The sequence below is a fragment of the Lepidothrix coronata genome, unplaced genomic scaffold, assembly GCF_001604755.1.
Source record: "Lepidothrix coronata isolate B3197 unplaced genomic scaffold, Lepidothrix_coronata-1.0 Scaffold230, whole genome shotgun sequence".
Classification (NCBI taxonomy): Eukaryota; Metazoa; Chordata; class Aves; order Passeriformes; family Pipridae; genus Lepidothrix; species Lepidothrix coronata.
The window spans coordinates 325,446-350,809 of NW_016690410.1; the positions used below are offsets into that span (position 1 = coordinate 325,446).

Consider the following 25,364-nt stretch of genomic DNA (forward strand, 5'->3'; position numbering starts at 1 on the left):
TCTTTTTACATATCTTAGTGTACCTTATCTGCCCTAAGCATTAGGTTCATTCACTTGAAAATACTTCTAAACAATTTTACTGTGATCCAATTTCATCAGTATGTCAAAATATGTGCTATATTGTTCTCAGTTTCAAAGAGCACCTTTTTTAATATTCCTTCTATTTTTGAAATCAAAGACAAAGTAAGCAACTACCTGTAACATATACACTGAAACCTAAGGTAGAATTTTGATGTTTGTCAAGTTTACCCCTTTTAGAGTGTCTTCACTGCTACAATTTCAGCATTATAAAGATTATTCCGAGAACACACAAGTATTTGTAACTTCAGATGATGAGAGTAGTGCCCCTGCAACAGGAAGTTGACCTCCTTTTTTAAAGGTAAAGGATCTTCTAAATAAGATCTTATTTAGCGATGCAGTACTGTATTCACTATTAGACTTGGGAAATCGTTTTAATCAGCAACATCTTAAACTAAAGGCTTTGGAGCAAAAAGAGTAGTAGCTTGTGCACTTCATTTTTAGATTGTTTGCCTGAAGGTTGCATTCCAGCCCTAGCCAGTCCAGCTTTATAAGAGATTGTATTTAAAAATATTTAAAGCATACGAACAGAGTGAGTTCTACAGCTTCAAGTTCTGCTACAGAACTCCCATCTTCTATGAGAATTAAGTTCTGAATGCAACTTCAAAATTATGAGGTTTAGTTGTTAGAACTTTAGAAAAACCTGGAAATACAACCACAGACAGACTGTTGAAGTCAAGAAGGTATGAAAAACACAATTAAAGAAATAACCAGCAAATATGTATACAGAAAAAGACTTGCTGCTATCTGTGGCTTCTATCAAAATCTCCTTCTGCCTTCCTCACAAATTTATACTTTCACATCATTTTACAAAAATCACATGCATGCTGAAAAGAGAGGTTTTTGTCTGAATTTGCCATAAAATTGTGATTTAAATGAATTTTATGTAGAAAATAATGAGCACAGGTACTGACAGACTAAGTTACATATTTTACTCAGTAAATCCTGCCTAATTGGAAATGAGATTTCCACAGACTTTCCAGAGAGTTAATCAAATATAACAATCACTAATGCATTTAAAATAAAGAAATCCAGACTAGGATACAATTCCTTGCCTTGTTTGACAATAGGTATCTTTAAGTGCACTCTGCAGTGCAAATTCACTAAGTTACTCAATAGTTAGCTGGCCAGACTGAAAAGGGCCCACTGTACAGCAAAATACAAGTATGAATCAATCCAAACTGTGCATCTGCAACTAGTTATGTATTCATGCTCATCTCATGTGAAGGCTTAATGCACATCTCAGATTGGTTATGACCATCTTTAATGTTACAACTCTTTCAGTGCATCACCAAAGAACTTACCTGTCATTTCTGAAGACACAGATGGAGGTTCAATTAAACAATTCTCTACTGTCTAGACACTGCTTGCATGTATCTCCATGATCTCCACTAAAACTAGGAGCAACTTCATGTTTCAGATCTTAATTTCAACATTTTAATTTTTAATTTCAGTCTTTACTTATGGCTTTTGGCCTGCCCATACTGCAACTTGTGCAACTTTCATTTTCTAAAAAGATCAGTTGTTGCCTCATCTTAGGAGATATTGTGGACACAAAAGCCTGGTAAATGTCATCTGTGAAAAGTGGCTAATCCCTATTTTTCCAATTAGGGAATGAATTCAAAATGATCACAGAATACGCTGAATTGGAAGGGACCCACAAGGATCATCAAGTCCAACTCTTGGTCCTGCACAGGACCATCCCCAAGAGTCACACCACGTGCCTGAGAGTATCATTCAAACTCTTCTTGAACTCTGTCAGGCTTGATGCTCTGACCACTGCCCTGGGGAGCCTGTTCCAGTGCCCAACCACCCTCCGGGTGAAGAACCTTTTTCTAATATCCAACCTAAACAGGAATAAATTCAAAATGGTCTACAGGAAAAGTAATGAGAAATTCCATATGATAGAGACCAGACTCCAAAAGCATCATTGCCCACACAGTTGTAGCTACTGTCATATAGAAGATGGCCAATAACTATCCCTGAGTAAGCAATTTAACATAAATAAGTTAAATATTCTTATCTGGTAGAAGTTTCCCTGGCAATAGCTGATTTTTTTCTTATTGGACTAAGTTTCAAGAAAAGGTCTTTGAAAAAACAGTAATCTAGACCTTAAAGTAATCAACCAATACCATGTACATCCACTTAGTTTGCTCTCCAGGTCATGTTATGTGGCAGATGAATCGAAAAATAATATTCAGTTATTAAATAGAGATTAATAGACCATAGGCATCCAGTAAATTGTGTCTACACTGGAGAAATCCAAGTGATTCAGGAGTTCTGACAAACTGCCAGATATTAAGTTAAACAATCTCACCAAAGAGCATTGATTTTCACTAAGGAGCATAACCCCACAGATGTTTTCAGGCTGCAAATTCCCTGGCTCCTGATACTGCCTCCTGACAGAAGCTGCCTGCATAGTAAGCAAACAGTTTCATAAGGAAGGTTTTTTGAAAATCAGACATGACCGAAGAGTTGAGAAAATTAATTCATGGTATAAAGAGGCAGAGTAAAGCTGTTATAAGGCCACCCACAGAGTGCAATTTAAGACATTTCAACAGTAACTCATTTAAATGAGTAGCAATGACAGCAACTGGATTTCCAAAAAAGACAAGAAAAATTTGCAGCCAGACAGTATCAGTTCTAGTGAGATCTTCTTACAGGTGAGGCAAGTGAAAAAAACCCCCAACAAAGTAGCTTCTCAGCTCTACTAGCAAAGACATGTAGAGTTTAACTTTCCAAACTAGCCATACTGTTCAACTTTTGGCAAAGAAACCACATTTAAATTTTGCTCTGGAATATTTTGTGTTTTGTAGTCTTTATTTCATCCTTCCAAAAAAGCTCATCAAGAACCTATACAAGCTACTCAGTGTCTGTGATTACCTACTTCCCCATTTTTTTGGAATACAATGCACCTCACGTTCCATAAAGCTGATAATTCGTAGTCTCCTTCACAGGTTATTGCTTATTTCACAACTCCAGGCAATGTCTGCAGCAAACTATAATTCCACGTTATCAGAAAGAAAATATGGTAACAATTTCTAATTGATCTGAAGTTGTTTTTCTTTGAAATGTGTTTAAATATCCAGGTTGCCAGAATATCTTCCAGGAATGTGATTTTAAAGAAGACAGATTGTAACTGTTTTTCCTGGCTATACTACAGGAAATAACAGCAAGATCTTATTTTAAGTTAGTGTACTTTTATATTTCTAAGCATGAAATTAACTTTCATGAGAAAATGTCAGTAAACAAAACCTCCCAAGCCCATAACAGTGGTATTGCATTTCTGTAGAATCTTTTATCCAGAATTATCATAGAGAATAATGTTAAGTACAGATTTGCATTTTGTTTATATCTCTGCATACCACATGCACACAACTTTCATCCTACAGTGGCTAAAAATCAGTACCAATGTAAGTTTTTACCTGAAATGAGAAAGATCACATTTTGATATCAGCACTTATCCTCCACATAAATACAGAGGAGATATGGGTCCAGTGGTTACAACATTAGTCTAGAAACTGGCATATCTGGTTTCAGTCCCTGCTTTGCTGTAATCTTCATAGGCCACCACAGGGATTTTGCTCACAGAAAAAGGCACAGGATAATTATCTACCATATGCTCACATCTTTCTATCAACAGATATTTTTCACAGTATTTGCAGGGCTGGAGTGTTATAACAACTTCAAAGGCTTCAGTTTCTTAGCAGCCAGCACTTAAACATCCTACAGGCTGCAGCTTCATATCAATCACTGTAAACCTACATGCCATCTACTTGTCATCTTATTTTCACAGGTTCTTCATATCCCTCTCCCCCGAAGCACCACTGGAACAACTTTCTGGAGTGATCTGCTTGAAATGATCATTTTTGGGCCCAAGCAAACATGAAAACTTAACATTTCATAAAAACAGTTCGACTCAGGAGCATTTTTGTCATTGCAAATACAACCAAAGAACTTACAGACCTTGTGTGCTCTAGTAGCTACTGTGTATAACAGATAAAAAGTTTGCACAAATTGAAGCTTGGGATTGTCAGTACTTAATTTTAATTTTTATTTTTAGTGAGAGGCTGTGAAAACTGGATGCAGAAATTACAATATCTTATAAATGGTTAGTCAAAATCCTGAATACCTGAAGGCCTTGAATTAGCATGAAAATCCAGTGCAGGAAAACAACATACTAAGAAATTATTTCTGCTTTCAGAAAAGCACTTTACATCTTATTTAAAATTTTTTTCCCTTTTTCTTTTTTCACTGGCTATGCAGTGTGATCCTTGATTAACGATCCAATACCTAAAGCAACTCTAAAATAAATTCCAGCAAATGTGATACATGGAGAACACTCAGTTCTGCATTCACCTAGAATAAATGAGCCACTGTCTCTCAAGTACCATTCACCTGAAAAAGGAAGGAACTCAGCTTCCAAAAGTTACTACAAATTTTTCCTATTCTCTGCTGTAAGAGCAGTTAAGAGGCAGCTGATCTTGGTATGTTAAGGGTGCTCTGGAGATGAAGAATCTGTGAAGCTGAGCCCAGGAGAACATTTTTAAGTTGTGCACTCCTCCTGATAAAGTCTGCCTGCTTCTCCCACAGAGCTCTCTTACAAGATAATCAGGCCCTTAAAAGCTACAACTGCCTACTATCTAATTAATCTCCAAAAAACTTGGCACATAAATGTTTCTTGTCCAACTTTGCTAAGGGATTAGAGCAAGTTTTGTTCCTTTCCAGACATCTCAGCACACCTCTCTCAGAAAGCAGATGGTACCTTTACCTGGTCTGAGAAGGAATTTCTTAAATCCCTCAGCACATACAAATTCCAGCATAGGGAATCCAACACACTAATCATTAGTTAATCCATGTAAGTACACTGCATTTCTTTCCCTTGGGAGTCAGTTACCAGAGGCATACATATTTAACTAGACATGGCAAGTAAAAGGAACAATGCATGAAGACAAGACTAATTTCCACACAAGGCATTACACACATGCATCTTTTACCCAAAGACTTACTTATCATGCCGTGATGGTAATGTGAACAACTCCTCAGACCCTCAGTGGACCAGAGAATAGACCACTGTTAATGCTTTACCTCTAGAGTCCCTTTTAAATAGCAAGTCTTTCACACTTATCAGTTCTTGTGGTTTTTCCCTTCCTGTCAACACAAGTAATTTTAGCTACAGCAAAAAGGCAGAACCTTCACAGCTAATGTTTTGGACAGCGTCCACTAACATCCCTTGGGCATTTATCGTTGGATGGTACATGCAGAACTGTTTTTTTCTACCATTTTTTCTCCTCCCAAAATCCTATAAATTAAAATCAATATATAACATGGTGGATCTCGCTGGCCAAGCAGTATTGCCATCTTCATTTTCACATTTGTAGTACAAGAGAATTTATATGGTCTTGTAAATACAGTCCCTAAAGAAGACATTTACAAAATACTATTGTGTAAATCAGAAGACATTGAAAATCAAAATTATTTCTCTACCATACAGGACAAATTATTGCAAATTAGTTCTCTCTTCTCAAAAAAGCAGCATAAGGACACTCATTTGGTTCCTTTATACAAATAAAAGCTGTATCTCTGGGAAGATACAGGTATACGAAAAAATTAATGTAAAGCTGTATGAATACTTTTATGGCAAATGAAAGATTCAAGATGCTGACTAAATTTGAACTATATTTCTGTAGTTATCTCTAAAACAGAGCAGATATGCCTCAGGATCTGAAATGGAAGATAACAAGGAAACACAGACATAAAAGCATGTAAAGAATGAATAAAACAAAGAGAGGTTTTGAAACAAATATAGGTTGAAACTTTTAGACCAGTAAAAAGGAAAAAACATAACTTGAGCCCTCCTCCATTTGGGAAATGAACAGATCTTTTAAAAATCACTCTGAGTGCAAAGACATTTATTTGCCCCAACAGTATTTTCTGAAGGAAAGATCCTGCAGGGCATCAAACTTAAACTAATTCTATTGCACAAAAGTACAAATTATAATAGAATTCACAGTATAGAATGTAATCAAATATGAAACTGCATTATCAGACAGAATGACTATTTCTAACTGACTTTCTGTAATCAGTTAATTTAAAAGTCTGTTCTGCTTGCATATTCATAAGAAATGACCAACTTTCCCTACAGAAAAATGAATTATAATGGCACAACAATGTGAACTCAATGGGCATACTACACAGAACTTAAAAGTATTCTCAATTCAGGAAGACTATGCTAGAGTCAATCTTTTCCCTCAAAAGAACCCACCCAAACCCAAACAAATAAAAACCCTTGCAAACGTGTTTATAGAAAGCTAAAAAGTTGTTGCCTTCCAGACATGCCATTTCTTACTGTTCTAGAGTTCTTGTAAGGAAGAGGAGTGTATTGTGCCAGTAATGTCACACCTAAGGGCCAGAATCCTTTTAATTTTTTGCCAGTTTCTCTAATAATATTTTTTTCCCCAATTTTTAACAAAACACTGTTCAAGTAAAATATATTTTAATAAACTGAAGCAAAAAAATAGTCAAAACTACATTGTTGATTTGCTGGTTTACGTTAAAGAATTATAAATACCAACACATTATCATTGCACTCCGACACTTCCACATAAAAGATGTTCTACTTTCATAAGTCTGGTTTGGGATAGCTAACGTAACATTTTTGGTATAAACTAACTATGACTTGAAAGTGAATGAGATGCTTGAATTCACTATGCCACCCTTACCACTAGCAAGGACTGTATTTCCTGCAAAGCAGCTGTATTATGCATCATAGAATCACAGAATGGTCTGGGTTGGAAGGGACATTAAAGCTCACCTAGTTCCAGCTCCCTGCTATGGGCAGGGACAACTCCCACTAGACCTGGTTGCTCAATGCCCCACCCTGTCTGGCCTTGAACGCTGCCAGGGATGGGGCACTTACAACTTCTCTGGGCAATCTGTTCCAGAACCTCACCACCCTCACAGTAAAGAATTATTTATATATACATACAAATAAATGAACACATTTAGCCATCTGTGGCAATCTGAAGTTATGCTGCAGCACAAACTTCTTCTCTAACACAACACCTCCACCTGAGAAGTCTTCAGCTTGCTTTGATTGAAACAGGTAATAGAAGAGTTGACAGACAAAGCTTCTTAAATAATAAATGGTGAAAAGTCTCTGAAAGTGGTCAGAGTCTCTGAAAACTATTAGACAAGATGAGTTAAAGGAGGAGCTCTTGTCTTGTCTTCATGGACTGTTAGTTGCCCTTGTGAAAACATCCAGCAACATGAACAATTGATATCCGGAGGGGGCAGGTCACAGACCCAATAGAGTCATTGCCTACAAGAATAATTGCAGATTCAGTGCCTCCTCAAAGAATATTCAAAGGTCTTCCTCATCCCAGTTTGTTACTTAACTTAAGCACACAGTTCAAAACTTAGATTTTTCTCTTGTTCATTTTGGTGGATTTCACTTATCCTTAAGTCGAGATACATTAGTACAAAGTACTAATACAGACTGACTGTATCTCTGATGGGATATTCTCAGAGCCTACAAAATAAGGAGACTGGAGGGCCATAAGATGTTAAATGGACTTCCAAAGGAAATCTTGAACCATTGTGCCCATAAAGAGACTGATTGACTAGCACTATTGCAGTTAATGAGTTCACACAAACTGTGACAAACAACCTGAAGAACTGGAAGGAAGACCAGGAAGACTGAAATAGAGAGTACCTAACTGGACTAGTATATTAAATAAAACCCAAAATTAAATAAAGGGTGTTAAGAAACAAAACTACTAAGTTTGAAATATATTCAGATTTCATTTGTGCAAAGGTCCCTTGCTGAACTGCATAAAAATCAAGTATATTGGCAAAGTCACCTAACAGAGTTTTGACTATATACAGACTATAGTTTTAGGCACAGGGTAAGCTTTAGTTTGTGTACTGGCTCACTAACAGCCTGCTCAGTTCTTTCTCACATCCAGGATTGGTCGCAAGCTTTTCCCACCTCTAGCCTTTCCAGTGACCTCAGGATCAGAAAACAGCGAGGCTGTGAAGGTAAGCCACTGATCCCTCATGCCATGCAAGAACTCCAGCAATTAAATGTTGTTAGGGTTCATACTGCAGTACTCGGCTAAGACTAACACCTAGCTATATAAGCACTCCTCCTCCACTTACCAGAATTTCAGGATATGCTCCTAGGGGAGCAAAAGAAAGAATACTCATTCAAACATGCAGCTTGGTTCTAGCAAAGAGACAGCAGTCTTTCTCAAGCCTCATAGCAACTGTTGCTCACCTAAGAAATTAGTGAATTCATTACGAAGTCAAGATTAATTGAACATGAATTCAAGAGAAGATCCAGACACTCAGGAGGCCAGTGCTCTGGAATCAGATATAAACTAAACACACATAGCTTGAAAGAAATGTAAGCCTAAACATCTTTTTCAGCCTTAACTACATTAAGATTTAAAGATCCTGTTATTCTGGTCCAACCTTCTGGCCCATCTAACCGTGTAACCATGAAAAAGATGGTCAAACTCATGTGACAAATGAAAGTTATCTTTATTTTTTCCTAATACAATGCTATGAATGGAAAACTATAAAATTTTTTCTCCCCCTATTTTACTACTGCACAATAATTAAGTCCTTTATCACAAGCAATTTAGTTAGTATGGCAAAAAAAAATTTTCTCCCATCCTGCCATCCTTCAGTCAAGTGGTCCACTCACATTCCTAATGTTCTCCAAAAGTTAGTCTTTCTTGGACTGAAATACTATATTTTAAAAGCTAATATTCTAGATTTTTCATATTCTAGGGAGAAATTGCATTATCAGATAAGTTTGTGCCAAAAAAATGAAAGGAAATGTTTCCCCACGGAGCCCTTTACAGAACTAATGGAATTAATTTTGCCTTCTACACTAGCAAGAAAGGCAAAACTACCTGGCTTAAGAGATATTTTCTTCCCTCAAAATTAAATAAGTAGTTTCAAACTGCAGATTTTTATTTTTTTTTTTTTTAATTTCTGGATTCACTAGGCAAAAAGTCCAGCCAAAATGTTGCAACTAAGTAAAGCAGAACTTGTGACCTCAGCATATTCTTTTCTGCTTACACTTTGAGAGAGAAAGCCATGTTTTATAAACTGTGATAGGAAATGCTGAGGTTCTGGAAAAAGAAAGTAAGGTAAATATATGTAATGACTTCACATTAATAGAAAATTACAAAGGAATACCAGGCAGCTAACTCCCCCTCCCTATAAATAAATATTAACAATTCTGGACAAAAAGGACAAATAAAAATGAAAGACTGAAAGTGAAATTAAGAAGAACTAAAACAAGGAGAAAAAGTAATAGTTCCCCAGTGTAGAAAGGCCTTGAAGGAAGCAAAGATGGAAAGATTACAGGATAAAACTTATTTTCTGCCATCCTCTTAAGTTCTTTCTGCTGAACCGTATAATCACCATCTTTACCACGTGGCTACACAGACAATCCTAACACTCGCTCTTCTGAGCACCGTATGACTTCTCAGAAGGGCCTTCTGAATGCTGGCTGCAGTCAAGCTGGCCAGGCTATGCAAGAAGAGGATTCCAAGCCAGAATCCTCTTTTGGGGATTTCTCCTTTTAAACTCAGTACTTATTGAACTTGGCAGGGGGATTGATGATTATCTGCAGAGGGTCCTTCCAACTCTAACTATTCTGTGATTTTGTGATTCCCTGAGGAACTGTGTGGAGCTCAGACACCAAAACCAGATCAATATACATTCAAAATTAGATTCTTTCAGATCTGGCTCAGAAAGGAATGTTGCACTGGCATATCTCTAGTGTTTGAAAAATTGGACAAAAACGTATACAATAAATGCCAACAATACCAGTCATAAAGCCCTTCTTCTGGGAAAGTTCCTGAATTAAATTACTTGCCTGGTGGTATAAAATGTGATTTTGTTACCACTGCCTATCCATACCAGACCAATCTCAGCAAGGCAGGCCACAGTGACTATATGCATGTATACATCAATATGTATGCACACATACAAACATCCCCCATATATACAAATAGGTAAGGATCAATAGAGAGAGAAAGGAATAAATAGTTTTCAGAATTCATGTTAGTTTTATAGAATAAAACGATAAGTAACACTGGATTATAAATAATCAAAACACTCCTTGACATATAAAGTCAGGATATGACTGAGAAGTAAACACAAAAAATGTGAATATAAAGAAGTTCAAAATAGGAAAAAACTCTCTTCTAATAACATCCAGGATCCAATCCTGCATTCTGTTTTTCTTAAATTTCCCAAGTTCAACTGAAGCCAAACTAATTTAAGGCTTTCACTACAAGAGTAGCAGGCTAGGGGTCCAAGGATGAAATCTTGTGCTGCCATCTGAAATTAGAGTAAGCAGAAGAGACAACAATGCTAAAACAGTTCGAACCTATCCACGCATTTCCCAGATGAAGAGAACCCACTACTGTGGCTTTAAACTTTAAAATCATACGCTGAAAACCATCGTGGTCATAGCCTTATGTGGGGCTTTCATACTAGAACACATATCACCTGCATCTTTGCTAACAATACAACTGAAAAGACTTTTCAAAACAAAACAGGTCAAACAGCATTAGTTAATATAAAGGGTTTTTGGGCTTTTTTGTAGTTACTGTGAGCAGGAGAACAACTGACACTGTTAAACATCTGTCTCATGCACCTGACAGTAAATGAAGAACACTTAATGGAAGAGAGAGATATTTAAAGGATCTCTTCACTACCCATTAAAAGCTAACTCAGCAACCAACAGAAATAACGATTAAGACTTTGAACAAAGACATAGAAAACAATACAACCTTCACAACAGTATCATATAGCCAAATGATAAATATGGAGTCTAATAAGCACAAATACAAGAACTTAAAACAAACATTGGTCTTTGCAAGATATAGAGCATGATAGCCAATACACCTGAGTAGCAAAATTAGGTCAATCAGCTCCACAATGACTGCAATCTGTACTCAGTATTAGCAATTAGACAAGGGCAAACAATCTTTCCAGCGCTAGGTACCAGCACGACAACTGCAGCGGCCCATTCTCTGAAATTCTGTGATGACAATGTCTTCCTTCCACGCAAATGCAGCACAAAGTATTCCCAAAAGGAATATACCATACACTACCCCACAAGGACATATTCAGCACTTAGCAGGTTTCAGGAAATGCTCATGTTCTCTTGTCTCCATTCCCACTAAGGCTAATGAAGCCTTTGCAACAGTGATGGGTGGGCAGAATAATTCTGGGAAGACTAGCTGGAAACCCAAATCCTTGAACTGACAGTTAGCTTGTACACACTACTGTTAGCTTGTACGCACTACTACTGTCTCCTCTTTTTTTTCCTCCAAACAGAGGATATTTCAAAATCACTGGAAAAATGGGGTTAACATTTTGCATAAGCACTTCAGTTATTAACTGGCTCAAATTAACAATCAGCTAGGCTAACATAACAAACAATTCTTGTTACTCAAACTGGCGTCATTGTAATGAGCTCCAAATTAATCTCATCCGTACACAATCACTAATCTTGTTGTGTGCCAACTGGATTTTTAATCAGAACGGAGTGAATCATAGGTTGTTTTTAAAATACATTTCTAATACTTGTCATCCAAAATGAATACACACTAGAGCAGGGAAGAACTTTCCTATTTACATTCTGAGAAGCTGATTTTATTTATGCCTGCTAGGCACACAGGTATCAAATGCATTCAACAGGAAAACGTTTTTAATGCGAATAAAGAATAAAACTGTTTATTTCTAATAACGCTTTGAGCATGAACAGCATCACCAACCTAAAGAAGCTAGCCCTCAGACTGTAATTAATACTATATGACAAACCAAAATAAATGGACCACTTGCCCCTCTGTTGAGTTGCCTACATCATTCTAGAAGATGAGCATGCACACAATCAGACGCTGCAACCAGCAGAGTAACTACTTCTGGTAAAACACGTAATGAAGCATATATTTTGTGGTGCTGAACTTGAGACTCCAGCAGAGTTTCAAACCCAAGCATCTAATATTTGTGCAAGGCACAAAAGCAAAGATGAGTTTTAATGAGCATTTTCAGCTTGATTCTGCAATTGCATTGTCAATGAAAGAACACAGTTGATTATCTCTGTCTGTAACAACAAGAGTGCTCAACATATCACCCCACTGCTGAAATGCCGGTCCAACCATTTAGGAATTCTCTGGGGAAAAAAAAAAGATACCATGAACTCTTCATCTACAGCATCTACTTTTTAAAATGCAGTATTTCTGGAATCTTGCTTTAGCTGTCTGGCTAACAGCTGCTTAACTGAACACCTGTTACCACGGTCAAATGAAAACCTAACTCAAAAGTCTGCCCATGGCCATGGAAACTGAAGAGTGACTGATCTGCAACACAGCCATTCAAATGTCTTCAGGGAAGTCTACTGCCAGCTTCTATTAGAGCCACACGAGCTTGTGGAATCTGGAGTACCTGGTTCTTGTCTCAAGCTAAGCATAATGCCTGACTCAAGCCATGCAACAGCATGTGATGACTTCTTGGAAAACGAGACACTCAGGCAGACAAGAGCAGCGCATAAAGGCTCAATGTCAGAATTCCCACAGATCCAACGGCACATATTACTTGCTCGGAGACTGTACTCCTCATTTAATAAAATCTACATGCTTTTGTGCATGGTAGATTCTGTTTTGATTGCCAGGAACTGTTGCATCAGAAGTATTTGAAGATTGTTCAAGATTAGGAGCATTAAATTACGGTCAATGTGCTAATCTGTATTTTACTTCTAGTCAGTAGAAAGATATGTTAAAGCATTAAAGAATTCTGCTAATGTCTTAGAATTTGATTAAAATTATCTTCATTAAACAGTTCTCACATTTGTGGGAAAAAAGGGAGCTATTCAAAGATTTAGCACAATAACCAAGTTATTGTTAATGTAACATTCTGAAGAAAAACTCTACAAACCAGAGGGAACATTAAACAGCAAATGTGAAAGCAAAAGTACTCTATACAGACCAAAGCTGCAAGGTGGAGATAACACATTCCATACCATCAGATGGACTGCAGGAGAATGACCAAGGACCTTATCAAAAGTGATTACATTTACCTAGTGAATGCTATAGAAAGGCATAATGACTAACATAAAACAAAAACTGTTGGTTTGCAAATTTCTTCTTTGGTTTCTTTCAATTAATTTTAAATAGGCTGGTTAATACCTCATTATGTATCAAGAAGCAAATGGCTCTTCAAGTTGCTTCCCAACAAAGAGGACAGGAAGTTTGTTCTGTGCTTAGGCAGAAAAGCAACACTCCCAAAAGAAGCATCATTAATGAACAATGAAAAAAAGAAAGAAAGAAAAATAAGTATGTTTTTATTCTTGCAGGTTTGCCTGCGGATCACTACTGCTAGGGACTCCTTTTCACATGAGAAATGCAACACCGTATCACTCTCAGCAAGCTTCTCCATCTGAACAGCATTTCTGCAAGATGCCCAAAATTGTCTTTATTTCATATCTCATTTGCTATTTGTTATTATTTTCAGTTTTCCAGTACATTAAGAAGTCCTCCTTTTCCTTTAACGTCAACTGCAGACAGTGGTTGCTAATATGAACATTTCTCAGGAGGTTGTAAGAATGTGAAACAAAAGAGGAAAAGAGGAAAATAGAACTGGTAAATAAGGAGTGTGAAAACAATTTTAGAATTGTCATAGAAAGTAAAACCTTTTCTATAAACAAGCCTAATGAAATTGATGTTCATCAGCACCATACCTACTTCCCAAAGGAGTTTGTGAGGTTAACAGGAAAATGATTGGGGAAAGAAAAGAAATATGACATTCACCTTTTAAAAGTTCTGTTAGGTATGCTCAAAATAATTATTCAAACTAATACTTTAAAGATTTTTATATATAACTTACTATGAAATGAATAAAGGTAGAACCAAAAACCAGCATTTGCCAAGTCACACATCAAGGACATGTTCAACTCTGAGGCCACTGCCTCACACTCCTCCACCATGACATCTGTAACACAGCACAACAGCCTCTGACTTCTCTGGGGAGCTCTGGAGACATGCTCATAAAGCATAAGAGGGGTTGCATGAGAGAGGACTGCACAAAGAGCCCCTCCCCTAGGCAAGAAGTTCAATTAAAAGACACTTCCCAGGTTTGTGTTTCTACCAGTGACTGCTATATACCTTATATATATACATATGTATATAACTTATATATATATATACACCTTATTATATATATATATTTATAATATATATATAATATATATAATTATATATATATAATTTATATACATATATGCAGGAGTTGCCATAACATACCACCTGGTTCTTCGCTTCCTCACAAGAAAACGAAAATCGACATCGTTACACAAAATTATGCTACTTCTTTTTTTTAGAAATAAATGCTTTTTAAAGACACAATTTATCAATCATTTTTTCTGAGACAGATCATTTAAGATATTAAATAGACATATTTTAACAGATACTCCAAATAGTTATTGTAAAGGTAATATTGTCCTGATTAAAATGCTTTAACAGGCACCACCCTGCCATTTACAGATGCAACTTTAAATCACATTAGAAAACAATGTGTTTATACTCACACAAAAGTGAGATAAAAGATATTTATTTTGCACTGTTGGAAAATTTCTGTTGCTGAAGCTATTCTAGAAAAGTCAAGACTCCTTGCATGGTGTAAAATTCTCAAACAGTAAAGTACTTACATGCAAGGCAGAAGGATCGGGCAAAAATTCAGCATCCTCTCCAAAGATAAAATCTGGTGGCAGGTCAGGATAGTGAGCATTGAAAATTATATCCCCTGAAAAGCAATAAATGAAAACACTGTTTGCACTTCTACATATGTGCTTATAAATAAAAAATAATCACACATGACATACATTTTTAACACAGAATTTAATAGCGACATTAAAAATATTTCATGTAGTATTTCATCCATGTAATTTTTACAAAAATTCACATGCAAGATAAGCATCAGATGTTTTGGGGGATGAAGTCAAATTCCTGAGGTACAGTTTCCTCCTCCTCTGCAAGCAATGAAACATGAAATACATTTTTGCTTTGTATCTCAAATGGCATTGCAAACATTATTGAGGGTTGCCTCAAAACACCAAGTTTGAAAAGAGATCTTGTTTTAATAAAAAGTACCATATTTAGATGGCTGTGTTTTGTTTATTAAGTTAAAGTCAATCCCAAACTACTAAGGCCCACGATTTTCAAAATACCAAAGCTTTTAAAACTTAGCAGCACTTACTCTCTCTTCTCCTTGCCACCCCCAACTCTTTGAAGGAAGAATACACAGTTCAATAGGAACCATTCCAACTATCCAAATTCTGGCCAAGAGAAATGCAGTACTACACATTTAAATGGAGAGACTAAAATTAACTAAAAATATAAAATTTCATCACAGCTTGACACTGAGTTGTCATCTTGCCAGTGTCACAAGATACGCAATTAATCACCGATGTGATAGTTTAAAGAAATTTGGATTGCACTATTTCACTGGTAAACATACTTCAGAGTTCATATAGATCAAGAGGTGGTCATATGCATCTGAGCTTTTAAAAAAGCCTTTCATAGTCCAAGAAAAAAGTGAAAAAAAAATAAAAATAAATGTTCCTTGCCTTACTTGTCTAGCTTCCAATCATTCTTTCTTCTTTATGACGATACAGAAGAGTAACCGACCTTTTGCAGATTTGTGAGGTAGCAGACAGTAGAAAAAAAATAAGACAGTACCTACTATGTGTTACCACTTGTTTGAAATCCACATAGCAAAGTAAAGCCAGTGTGGTAAGACTTATAAACAATTCTGTCCAGAAAAAATTAAACCACTTTTTATTTCTTAAAAAATTATGAATGCAGATCTGGAAAAAAGCATCAGATGAAGAAATCTTGCAAAGCCACATTGCTGGCTCAGGGATGTCACCACGTCAAGACATTTAACATGACAGTTTTAATTGTCGATATTCTGTAAACTTATCTTGGCTTCAGTTGGAAGCAAGGATGCTGTAAAGACTAATTGCAGCAGATGAAGGCTCATGACCAAGAAGCCAATGGCCAGTCTGCAGTAGGTATGCGCCAGAGTATTGCTCCAAATCACAAACTCACCGATCATGCGACTCAGTAGAGCACAGTGTGGGTTTCTCCTGTCCGCACTCCTACCTTCCTTTCACAACTGTCAGGAGCACGTGCAAGTACGGGGTGCAGAAAATAGCAGAGGTCTGCCAGCTAAAATTCCCAACACACTCAACATAAAAATCAACCTTCTATTTAATTTAAAAGAAGAACGAAATAGGTACCAATCCTAGAGGAAATGGCATAAAATTGCAACAGGAAATGCATCTTTATTAAGCAAGAGAAAATAATTACTAAATTGCCTAAACTGTAATACAGCAACGAAGAATTCAGAAAAGTTGATGTTTACTAGACTGGGTAGTTCCTATGACACTATAAAGCAATCCTTTTCTTACTTTTACTGCAATTAAAATGTCATGTATGGCTCTTTACAACGACCTCACCAATTTCTACCAGTGAATTCGAGGTTATGTGTTGAAGGAGATGTACCTTAATACATTCTTTAACTGAGCTTTGAAAGAGGCTTGTTATGAATAACTCAGAAAACAGCACAATGAAAAAGCTTGGCCTGTGACTTAGATAGCCCAATGCTGCTCTGAAGGAAAGAACTGTATCTGTGTTTTTGACATGTTCCTATGTGATGACAAGTAACTCATTTAACACACACTTTCCATACTGCAGTTACTAGTTGCATGCTTTTCATTCTCTGCATTCCTGCTTTAAAAGAGTTGATGAAATAGAGTGCATATACCAACAGTTCAGCTCACTAGGAGCTGCGCTCCAACTACACACATACTACAAAAGGCTGCTTAGAATAAAAAAAGAAGGATCAAAATAACTGCTTATTTTTTAGGTTATACCTCCAAATTCAACTAGCATAAAACTATTACAGAACAGTACATCATGAGATGGCTTCAAGACTCTGCTTGAGTAGTGAGATTGGCAATAAACTGTATTCACCTTTGTAAGCTCCACAGTCAGGGGTGAACCTCAGGAAAGCTGTGGCAATAGGTGCAACATGGAGGTTCAAGTAGGTATAAACTCTTTCCCTTCACAGCGTTTTCAGTTCTACCACAACATGAAGTGAACAGAGCTCACAGTAAGTCCCAGATCATCATCATATGCAGTGCTCAGTGTAACAGTAAATTAAAATTGGCATTATTAGTTTAACACACGAGGGTGAACTTTTACAATTTGAGGTTCAGGTCAGCTGCATATCCCACGCACTGATTCCTGCTGTGGGATGAGAGACATTTGAAGAAGGTACCCTCTCTCTGTGGTCACATTGAGGTTGGGCACATGATGTTGCAGCTAGCCAAACCTATTACCTATTATCTACTTCACATGCTCATATTTCTTCTTCACCACCCTCTGTCACATCCCTTCTTCCATTAAATATCAGTGGCATATCAGTTCTTATCCACAGTGAGTGACCAACTATGCAAAAAAAAGTTTTCATGACCTACTGATCCCAAAGAACTATTCAGTACAAGGGATAGAATCCAGAGTAAAAATTAACATTGTGATTTTTGCTTTTCTGTTACTATTACCTATAACTGATAAAATTGCTTCTACTTGTCCAGGGTAAACATGCCTCAAACTCAAACTCCCAAGCCCCTTTAATAAAAGTCATTTTGAGACCAAATGTATCAATATTAAAGCCAGTGTGTATATTAAGACCATTTTTCCCTGTTGTGTAGTCATTTTCCAAAAGGCCATACGTTACATAGCTACATAGGTTCTCTAGGCTTCAAAACAAATAAAATCAATATTTCAGTGCCTGTTAATCATACAATCACAAAACACTATTGCTGAGACCATACTCAAAACATTTTACAACCCCATGGAACCTAAAAATCATGCTGCTGTCCTTATTTTCTAACTAAACCAGAAACGTATCATTTACACTCTCCTTCCTACAGTACTATGGGTTTTTATCCAAATGTAAACCCTAATTTATTCTGCTACAATCGAGCCTCACATAGGCTGGGTGACATTTTAATAAAGACAAAGAAGTTCAGAACAAAATTCCACTTCAATGTTAACAGTTAGAAAAGAGCAATGATTCTCTATCATCAGTGGCTTTCATTCTGGAAGTCAAATACAGCATCTTACCATTAAAGATCTGACCTTAGAACAAACATTTCATGTATTTAAAAAGGAAAAAAGTATCCCCTCAGTTAAATCTTATTCTAAGTCTTACTTCTGCCATGAATCCAAACACATTCAGCTAGTTTCTAAAGCAAAAGAAAAAAGAACCTTTTTTTGAACCATATCAGATAACCATCCTCATCATCCCTGGCCTCTCTAACTTTTCTGCTCTGTGATTTGCCCTTCCAAATAGTTTCACTTATGTCTTTCTTAATTTACTGTCTTAAGACAGAAAAAGTAACACCTTTGACTCTAGAAGGCTTAAGCCTAAGGAAGGAGTTTGCCTTATTCTGAACTATGAGCATGAGATATTTTCATAAGTTACACGTGCTCAACAAAAGTACACCATAACAAACGAGGCTACAGATTAAGGGAAACATCCTGAGTTTGTTAAATACTACAATCCAGAGAAACTAAAACTGCAGCCAACAGTTTGCTTGGCAGGGTTATGACGCATAAATAAAAAATGCTCCATTACACTCAAATAAAAGGTATTTAAACAATCACAACAGCCAACTCAAGTCTGGTTTCACTTCACATAAATATTAACACTAGGCTCTGCGTGAGCTTACAAAATATAAGGTGCTAAATATTTTGAATCACAAGCTAACAGTTTGTCTTGACCTAGTAGAAATATCCATTTTTGTAACAAGTACTTACATGGTATTACCTGTGGCTTACCCTTTTCAAATATAAATGTGCTGGGGTAAATAAAAATAACATTTTTAATCAGTAAAGCCATTTGCAAACTTATTGTGCTTAGAGTTTGAGAATGGTTACCCTTTTAACCTGGGAAGAAAAAAAACACCAAAAAAAAAAAATCAATATAATCCTGCATTCTTTCCCCTTCTCACCTAGATGAAACGACGACCCTTTTCCTTGCATCTTCAGCACATGAGCATGTAGTTTTTCATACATTTCAACTCTGTTTGCCCTTATTGCCTTGATGGAAGGCAAACCATGTGGTGTTCCACAGCGCTATCGACAATGACCATTCCAGTATAAGAGCAAGGCAAGCAAAACCTTCACACTCAAACCATACTTATCTTAATTCTGTAGATACACCAGGCAATAATTACTTTGGTGGAATTATATTTCCAATTACATACTACTACAGAATTTAAAATTACTTCTATAAAGTTAAAGCCATCAAATCAAAGATAAATTTAGAAGAAAAAGGATGTATCATACTCTGTTGCTTTTCATTATCCAAAAATATTACTTTCTTTTGCTTTTTGTCTCCTCAGGCAAACAGCATTAAATTTTGAAATATTTTACAGAATTTCAAAAGAAAAGTTAATATGCTCCCAATAGACAAAAAGATAGAAATATTAATACTTAAATCCATAATTTCTTTTAATACACATATGGGCTGTTCTTTTGTCATCTATCAAAATATATAAGCAAATCTAACAAAGGAATAAGACTTGACTACAAGCAAGACAGGTAGGTCTTACTCTGAAACTGAGAAATCTCTGAAATCCTTACAATTGCTTTCTACTGGCCTATTCCACACACAGTTTTTCTCCTCCTGGTAACTTCCTTTTCAGGGTATTTTTCTTTAGTTTTTTAACCACACTATAAGTTTGGTAGTACTGAAAGATGCTATGCTAAGAGTGCCACAGCATTAACATCTCTGTTTAACTGATGGTGGCAAAATCAGGAAGCAGAGTACCAGTCAACTTCCCAGACTCTACTTTTGAAAGGATATCCATCATCTTCAGTTTCTTCTGATGCCAAGAATTTTTAAGTCAGCACTAAGTATGTAGAATAAACATGTGTGGTCACTGCAGCCTGAAATAAGACCATTTTGAATGGAATTTGTTATGAAGGAGATCAACCCATTTGGCTTTTAAGAAATCCAAATGCAACTTGATTATGAAATGCATTCACAGATAATAGGGAAAATTGCTGAAGCAAGAGTCCAAATATATGTGGAGAATCAGTTTCATGAAAATACAGAAAATGCTCTTGTTGAATATTAAAATGAAAAAGTCAGGAGAATTGTACTATTCATCAGTTCAGAATGCTAACCTGTCCCTTCTAGTAGCCACGCAAATTGTAGACAAAAGCTACTGATCGGTCTCTTCTATAAACAAACTCTTACCTAAACCAGCCATTATTAATTGTCTTTACAGATACAAAACTCAGTTACTCACTACAACCAAGATACTAAGTCAGTACAGCCAGTAGTACAAAAGGATTTAAATGAACTAAATGCAGACCTGCCAACTTGTCACTGTGTTCCACCCTAAAGATTTTTGCTGTACAGGCTTTAAGTCAAACCCAGTAATATAGTTACCTATAGAGCCTCTTATTAATTGGTTGGCAAGAAAGATTAATTCCTGAAATGACAATACAACTTGTTAAATACAAAACTACTACTACTGAAGGAAGATACAGGAGTAATTCTATTTTGGTGTGGTATTGCTGCTGCCAGGTTATTCTTCTCTCAAGTAAAGGATGCTTTTGAGCTTAATTTCTGACTTCACATGCAAATCAAGGTATCAAAAAAAAATGCAAAAAAGTCATTATTAAAGACTCAAAAACATTTCAGAATAGAGGGACAATTTGCAAGAAAGGTATTTGATTGTATCAGAAAAAAACCAACCTTCTCTGTACCTCTCTGACACTCCAGAAGAAATCCCAGCTACTCTGCTACATGCAAAGCTGCAAAAGACCCAGTCTCCATAAAGTTGGTTCAGGTGATTAATCAAGTTGTTTAGTGTCATTTGAGATGCCTCAGGGCACATTTATGACATGCTTTTTCAGAGAGATCAGTGTCCTTTGGGTCAGCAGCTGAAAAGACTACCAAGGTACTCGAGGGAACCTCAGTTAGACATCTGTAGTTAGGCTAGTGAATCAAGTCCCAGTTTTCCAATAAAAGAAAAAAAATATATAGGAAGAATTTGTAGGATGTTAATTTGATTCTTGGACAAAGGATTGCAGGTGTGGGTGTTTTTTTTTCTTTAACTCAACTAACAAATGTTGCTGTAGGAGAAAAAAAAAAAGAGCTGTAAGACTGTACAGAAAGAGAAATCACATTCTTTTGCAAAGTGGGCAAATCTGCAAAAGTGGAATAAAAATAAATGAGTTGGCTTCAAAGCTGAGCAAGAAGGCATCAGGACAATCTCGGTTACTTGCACTTCTGTAGCTGGATAACTGCTTTCTCAGAAATGTTAGTACTAGAACTGAAGAGGACAAAGATGATAACAGATAATACAAGAAGGGATAAGATATTGGCAGAAATTAAAGCCAGGCAACACCGGAGAAGTTAAAACAGAGACACTGGGTAAGTCAGAAAACGTGAAGGCGAAGGATAAATACATTTAACCAAACGGACTGCAGACCATCACCAGTATGTGCAGCCTAACTAGGAGAGAAAAGGAGGAAAGAGCAAAGTTGGAAGGCACAATGGCAGTACCAGTGTGGTGGCCTAATGTAAAATCTTTTAAGCCTCCCTAAGTCCACACTTGCACATAGATACTTCTAAGGTCACTCCTCTTGATGCAGAAATACACTGTTTAATACACCTGCAAAAACTTCTGATTTACTTGCTCAAGAGAAGTCCAGTACGTAAAGAAAAGTGTCAAAAAACCCACAAAAAACACAAGTGAGAGGAAGGTGATTATTTAAAAGAGGAAAATATTGTTGTAAACTTTGTATTCAATGAAGAAATAAATATTGCAAAAAGATCAGACTATCTCTTGACATTCCCATTAGGTACATTCATTGGATAATGAAAAAGTTTCTAAAGGAAAAAGATTTATTCTTCCTGCCCTGTAAAGCAAGACCCAGAAAAACTTTAGAAAACATATTGCCTGGAAAAATTTGTGGCACGTTGCATGACCCAGCAGAAACACACTTACCATACAGGTAAGGATATCACCTAAGTATAATGTGAAATACAGCAATCAAGAAATCCTTTCTGTAAGAGCCTCAACTAAACCACAACCTGTGTAAAATAACTGAATGGTGCACAAAACAATGACACATTCATTGCAGCAACATGGTTTATGAGAATCCTAAATCTTACAATAACTTGCAAAATCGTTTTTACAATTGCTTATTGACACAATAAACAAGTGTTTCGCAAATAAATTTGCAAAGCAGCCTTTAAAAGGGCAACAAGAAGGTCAGGCTCTTCTTTATCTTTTTTGTTGTTATTTTTAACTGCTTCCTTAAAATAGAAAGCCACAGGAAGACTGGATGAACTTACTGAAAGAGTTCCATCACAGGAATAAAAGCAGATGAGATTTTGTATATTATGGGCAATATTCTTAGACTAGTTAGGCAGCAAAACTGATTTCCTCCTCTAAAATGAGTAAGGAACTAACAAACAGAAATCAGAAGCAAAAAAGAGAAAAACTAAGCTTCAAATGAAAAAAAAAAAAAGCAATGTTCTTCGGGATCAAGGAAAAACAAAGTGGTGGCAGTAGAACCCAGAGCTATAATCCACTCACATAAAAATAGCGAAAATCAGACAGAATATGAAAATACTAGAGTTCAAGAGGCCACAGAGAACAGTAGCATCACAAGGGCAACACATTGTTTAATCACTGTGAAATTCCAGATGACAGCACTCAAGGTCAGAGAGGGAAGGAGGCATCAGTGCCTGAAAAAGAAAATGTGAAGAGCACAGGAAAAAAAAAAAGTCAGACTCTTTTAGCAAGCAGCAACGAAAGCTTGAGTGAAAGAGGAAAACCAAAACCAAAATATTCCAGGGTTTGCTGAAACAAAATTGTAATTTGATTCTAAATTATGTATTTTAATTATTAATATTATTCAGTAGACACTATTGCAGCTTGTAACTGTGCTTATCCTGACAATTTCTACTGACATCTGCCATGATGTTTTATCAACTAAGACCACAGTATCTGCAACAGTTACAGAACGCTTCACCTCAAAATACACAAATACTTCTCCAGACAGAATACTGAACTTTACTAAGCAGATACTGCTGTTCAGTTAGCAATAAAGGATAGCTCTGCATACCACACAAAATCAGTTTTGTCGTAGGAACACAGATTCAACCTCTTACAGGGTATTACAGACAGTCTTCCAGAAATTAAGAGCTTTGAAAAACTCAAATACAGAGAAAAGCATCAAGTTTAATGTAACAACATTGACTTCTGGATGAACTAATAAAAACAATATGGCTGTCTCAGATTTTAATTGACAGTCTAATAAGAGCAGGCTCAAGTTTTCTAACCATTCTCGCCATGAAAACAAAAAAAAAAATTCTTTCCTTTAGAGAAGAAAATAAAGTAAAAGTGTCTCCCTGAAAGCATCATTTGAAAATTTCTGAAGCGTGATGGAAGATAATTAGTATGACAAACTAATTTATCTTGAACACTGGCTTAATATTTTCTTTAGTATAAAATTGTGGGTATCTCCAAGGTCTGTGGCTGGAGCTGAGTGAGTGTTCAGTGTAACATTCAAGCAGCTCTGAATACTTGCAAGAGTAAGGTGAAGGTAAGCCAATCTTAACTCACAGGACACTTGCTGTTACCAAAGCTAACAAAGCAATTATTTTACACTACAGGTAGTCAGCCACTGCCTTGCCTGCAAGTCCACTTTCTCCTTTTTCAAGAAACTGTGAATTTTCTGGTCTTTTGCAAAACAGGACTGTAACTATGCAGTTATACTTCCCTAAAGCTGCATACCAACAGTTTTCAACACACTAGGATTCATGCTGGGGTGTTTGTGCAGTGGCAGCGGTTATGATTGATGATATGCAAAGACCTAATCTGTTGCAAAGAGGATGTAACACAAACCACAAAGGAACTAGACACTTCAGCCTGTGTTTAGTACCACATACCGAGGCCCATACACTGGAGGTCCTGAACATTTTCAGCCAATCTTTTTATTCTGGCAGATTTCACAACTTTCCTTTGCAGAAATATTCTGTCCTTGAAAGATAACAGATCCAGCAACAGCTACAACAAAGTATCTAAAAAACTCCGGTTGCACACTATGGCTGTCTTCCCTTGCCATCATCACAGATCTAAACACAAAATTATTAAAGCTTTCTTGAATGTCCTCACGTCACTATTTATTCCACATTGCTGTGAGACTGAATGATTCACAGCATTTTCAAACATTTAACACTGAAACGCGGAGGATTATTATTACTTGAATTCACTATTATTAGATACTTCTGAAAAAGATACATTTGTTTACATCACTCTCAGTTGGTCTTGTTAAAATATAAAACGTGGTTAAAATGTGTGGTTTGGGTTTTACGAAGGTGGAGAGAGCAGTAGCATTACTTTTTTTTGTTGTTTAATTGCTTATGTGATACTAAAAATATAAGAGCTCATATTTCTAGGTATTTTAATGGGACTACAGTCATTTAGCATATTAATATAGTCTGCATGCCTATGCACTTGCATATGGGCATTTCAATCTAATAATTTTCGTTTATGAATTAGGAACACTCCTAGCCTCTACCTGAAATAAGAAAAGACTTAAAGCTCTCAGAATGCACAAATAGGGCCCTGTATGGCGATAAATAAGACAGCCACATAGAAAATATGATACCATTTTCTAAAGCATGCCATCCAATGAAGCTTCTTTTGACTGCATCTTGATCATAGTCATCAAACAAGACTCAAGTGGAATTTACTACGCATTGCAGAACACACCAAGACTCAACAAGTTTAGTCTGCTACACAGTATAACAATTTTAAATAAATATTCTACCTCATACGGTAGTTGGCTTCATATAATACAACCACTACTTAGTAAAAATTCTGAATAAATGCAGAGCCACATCCTTTTTCTTAAAATACTTGCTAGCTAGGAATTAATAGTCCATTTTTATCTTGTGAGAAAGAACAACTAGTACTCTTGAGGCATAATCTAATATTTAGAATAGACAAAATAGTCATAGTAGGCTGATACATGAGCCTGGCTCCTCTCTCGAACACATAGGCAAACTTCCAGATCAACTTCTGGTAAAGACAACTTCCCTTATAGGTGCCAAATGGAAGCTTAAAAGAAATACACAAGAAGTTTAATTTTGTTGAT

At 36.3% G+C, this 25,364-nt stretch overlaps 1 protein-coding gene across 2 annotated transcripts in view; it reads right to left on the reverse strand.

Annotated features, from left to right (window-relative positions):
• The window catches only part of BRE (brain and reproductive organ-expressed (TNFRSF1A modulator)), a 171,188-nt gene that overhangs the window by 123,083 nt on the left and 22,741 nt on the right, over positions 1–25,364 (reverse strand). For both annotated transcript variants that reach the window (XM_017834239.1, XM_017834238.1), the window contains one exon: positions 14,813–14,907. In XM_017834239.1, coding sequence (XP_017689728.1) covers positions 14,813–14,907 — 95 coding nt within the window. The remainder of the gene's footprint in view (positions 1–14,812; positions 14,908–25,364) is intronic.